General features: G+C 47.0%; 1 protein-coding gene across 3 annotated transcripts in view; it reads right to left on the bottom strand.

Moving 5' to 3' along the window:
- Positions 1–251: 251 nt before the first annotated feature.
- LOC119285799 (CLK4-associating serine/arginine rich protein-like) overlaps positions 252–2926 on the bottom strand; it is a 16003-nt gene continuing 13328 nt past the window's right edge. The window contains exons 10-13 of one of the 3 annotated variants that reach the window (XM_037565130.1): positions 1061–1188; positions 820–949; positions 559–684; positions 252–485 (exon numbers count right to left, since the gene is read on the bottom strand). In XM_037565130.1, the coding sequence (XP_037421027.1) occupies positions 461–485; positions 559–684; positions 820–949; positions 1061–1188 (409 nt within the window). In that variant the 3' untranslated portion in view covers positions 252–460. Of the gene's footprint in view, positions 486–558; positions 685–819; positions 950–1060; positions 1189–2926 lie in introns of those variants that run through there. The other 2 variants (XM_037565131.1, XR_005139850.1) reach the window with 2 other exon arrangements.

Raw genomic sequence — 2926 nt, 5'->3', positions numbered from 1 at the left:
GAATAGCTGGCTCCCGCATCACCACAAACTAGTCCTAGTCCATGGCGCAAGTTTAGGGGACAACTTTGGATAGCAGGCTCTCACATCACTGTTCACAGACAAGTCCTCACCAGTTCGTGACAGACTAGTCCTCACCAGTCTAGGGTGTCCCATTTGGGGGTCAGCATCGGAGGAGCCCTAATACTCCAGAGCAACTAATACTCTAGAGCAACTGGCACATACCTAATCTATCAACAATACAGCCCACATAATAAAAAAATCAAGAAGAGAGTCGCGCACCTCTTGAACGATATTCTGCTCATAAATATCACAATCACAAATACACTAACTCTACGCTATCAACAATGATGGGATCCAGGACTTCGCTGATCGGTACATAAGTAACAGGGCACCAGGAAGCCTAAGTAAATAAAAATGAAGCACCACGTGCCATAGACAACCAATGAGCTCTGAGATACTTTCAGTGCCTTGATCTGCTTCTGTACCTGCAGTACTACCGCTCTTCAGATGGTATGCATCTTTAAATCCTCTGGAACATACCTATCCACCATGAATTACCTTGGAGAGTGAGAGGGTGACCTTGAACGAGACAGTGAAAGTGAATGGTTTCTTCTTGGGCTCTGGCTCCTACTATGGCTTCTGCTATAATGCCGCTTTCTGCACAGGAACAGTAAACATCTGGCGCTATCAACAAAATCATAGTATCGTGGTAAGAATATATATTTGGCTGGAAATAGCCTTCAATGAACCATTTGCAATGCAAAGAAAATGCAGCAACTTCTATTAATGTCATCGACTAATGCGATTGATTCAAAGTACCTTGGTGGAGAACGGCTAAGACTTCTACTCCTGCTACGGAGCCTGTATCGACCTACTTCTGCAAGTTTTTCCTGCCTTTGCCGTTCCTGTTCTCGTTTCTTTGCGGTCTCAGCAGCAGTATCTTTACGAACTGTAGCGCAAACAAAAACTTAGTATAAATTGCATATGAAGATAAATGATTAGGATTTCCCAGGATCACTAACGCAGATAAGAATGAAAAAGAGAAGTAACAAAGACATACTTTGTTTGTTAAGCTGTTTGCTCATTATCCTTTTAAGGCGTTCCTGTGGTGTTTCTTTCTTTTCAGCCTGGGGAGTTTTACCAAATCCTCCAGAAGCACCCTTTAGTTTCGCTAGTGCTGATAATGTGCTGTTGACCATAAATGCATCGCAGGTTAGTACATGCCTACAAAGAGCATCTACAACAAGACCTAGCAAAAGTGAGCCCCTAAACGTCCACGGATGCGTTCGGGGACAGTGTCCAGTCATCCCTCATTCTCACACATTGCAACCACACTCCCCATTTTCACAGTGACCATTTGATCTACGTACATAAACAAACTGCCAAACTAGCTACTCGTCATCGGATATGTCGGTCGATGACCTGCTTGCCTCAGCCGCTGGCCTCATTGTCATTGGCGGCGGGGCGAATCTCCAGCGCCTCCTCCGCGAAGAGCTCCTCACGCTTCACATTCGCCTCACGGATAAAGCAGTGTTCGCCGCCACCTCGAGCTCAGACTGGATGGACTCGAGGATGGCCTGCTACTCCGCCGCCTCCTCCGCTTGGACGAGCTTGAACTGCGCATGCACGTCCTCCATGACAAATCCGGCCTGCTCTAGCGCCTCCGGCTCACCCTCCTCTCCCGCCTCTTCCTCTATCTCCTTGTCCGGCGCCTCCTCCTACATCTCCTACTTCGGCGCCTCCTCCTACATCTCCTGCTCCGGTGCCAACACCGCCTGCTCCTCAAACTCCGGTGTGCTCAGAGGCACGCAGGCCGCAATGCGAGCAGCCTGGATCTCCGGGGTTAGCATTTTGATGAGGACATGACTACCTTGGATACGACCAAAAATATTGCATACATGTATATTTGTGAGATGATTTCTAATGCAAACTATGCAATAATTTATTTATGTCATTCAGGACAAAAATACTTCAGAGACTTTTGTGCCATGTCTAATTGCAGGTGTATGGGACATTTGTACAATCCACATATGAAGATAAGGGAAAAAGAGAAGTTTAGGTGCTGTTCAAAAAGTCCTCTCACGTCACTTTTGGGCCAAGAGAAGATAGAGTCCAAGTCTCTCACGTTCTGGATTCAGATTCGGACTGCACAGACATACCTGACTCAAAACGCCAACAACTTTTTTCATACGGACTCCGAATTGGGTGATTCTTTTTTTGTTTGAAAGTAGATTTCGTGCTCTTTCCAGCACAATTGGATTCACCTTCAAATTCGCCCGGAGCGTTGAGTTATGGACGAAACAATCTGACGTTGCAGCAGAATCCGAGTCAAACTACAAGCCCAAAGGTTCACCTCCACTTGGGCCCATGAGCCTTGTACGACCTAGGGTTAGTTTTAGGCTGCCTTGGACGTCCTCCCACCTCCTTGGCCGCCACCCCTTGCTCCTATATAAGTATATCCATCCAGTAGCTTTTTCCTTGGGTTTTGTTTAGATTAAAAGTTCGCCATAGCTGCAACTTCGCGTACTTCGTTTGTGTTCAACGACCAAACAAAGACTTCACATAACCCCACCTTCTTTCCTCTTATATTCGCAATATCCAGATTGCAATCTTAGTTTCTTGCTTGTTCTTCGTTTGCCTGCAGGAAACAGACCTTCGTGGTCAGGTTGATCGAGCTCCGGCATGGTTAATAACCTCTCGGAGTTGGTTTAGCGATTGCTAAGGCGCGACGTCCTCGCACGTTCGTGCTCGGATCATCAAAGTCAACTTCCTCCAAAACGATAGCCACCATCTCATCGAAAGACGGGACACCTTTGCCTCTATCACATTTTGTAGTATGTAATCTTGCATCGAACCATGGCGATTGGCGGACAACGAGGCCAGAGCGCAAAGGGAGAGGGAAGCGAGGTCGAGGTGGCGGCACGAA

The sequence above is a fragment of the Triticum dicoccoides genome, chromosome 4A, assembly GCF_002162155.2.
Source record: "Triticum dicoccoides isolate Atlit2015 ecotype Zavitan chromosome 4A, WEW_v2.0, whole genome shotgun sequence".
In the NCBI taxonomy this organism is placed as follows: Eukaryota; Viridiplantae; Streptophyta; class Magnoliopsida; order Poales; family Poaceae; genus Triticum; species Triticum dicoccoides.
Note: the sequence above shows the minus strand (reverse complement) of the source record. Positions and strands in the feature narration are given on the sequence as shown.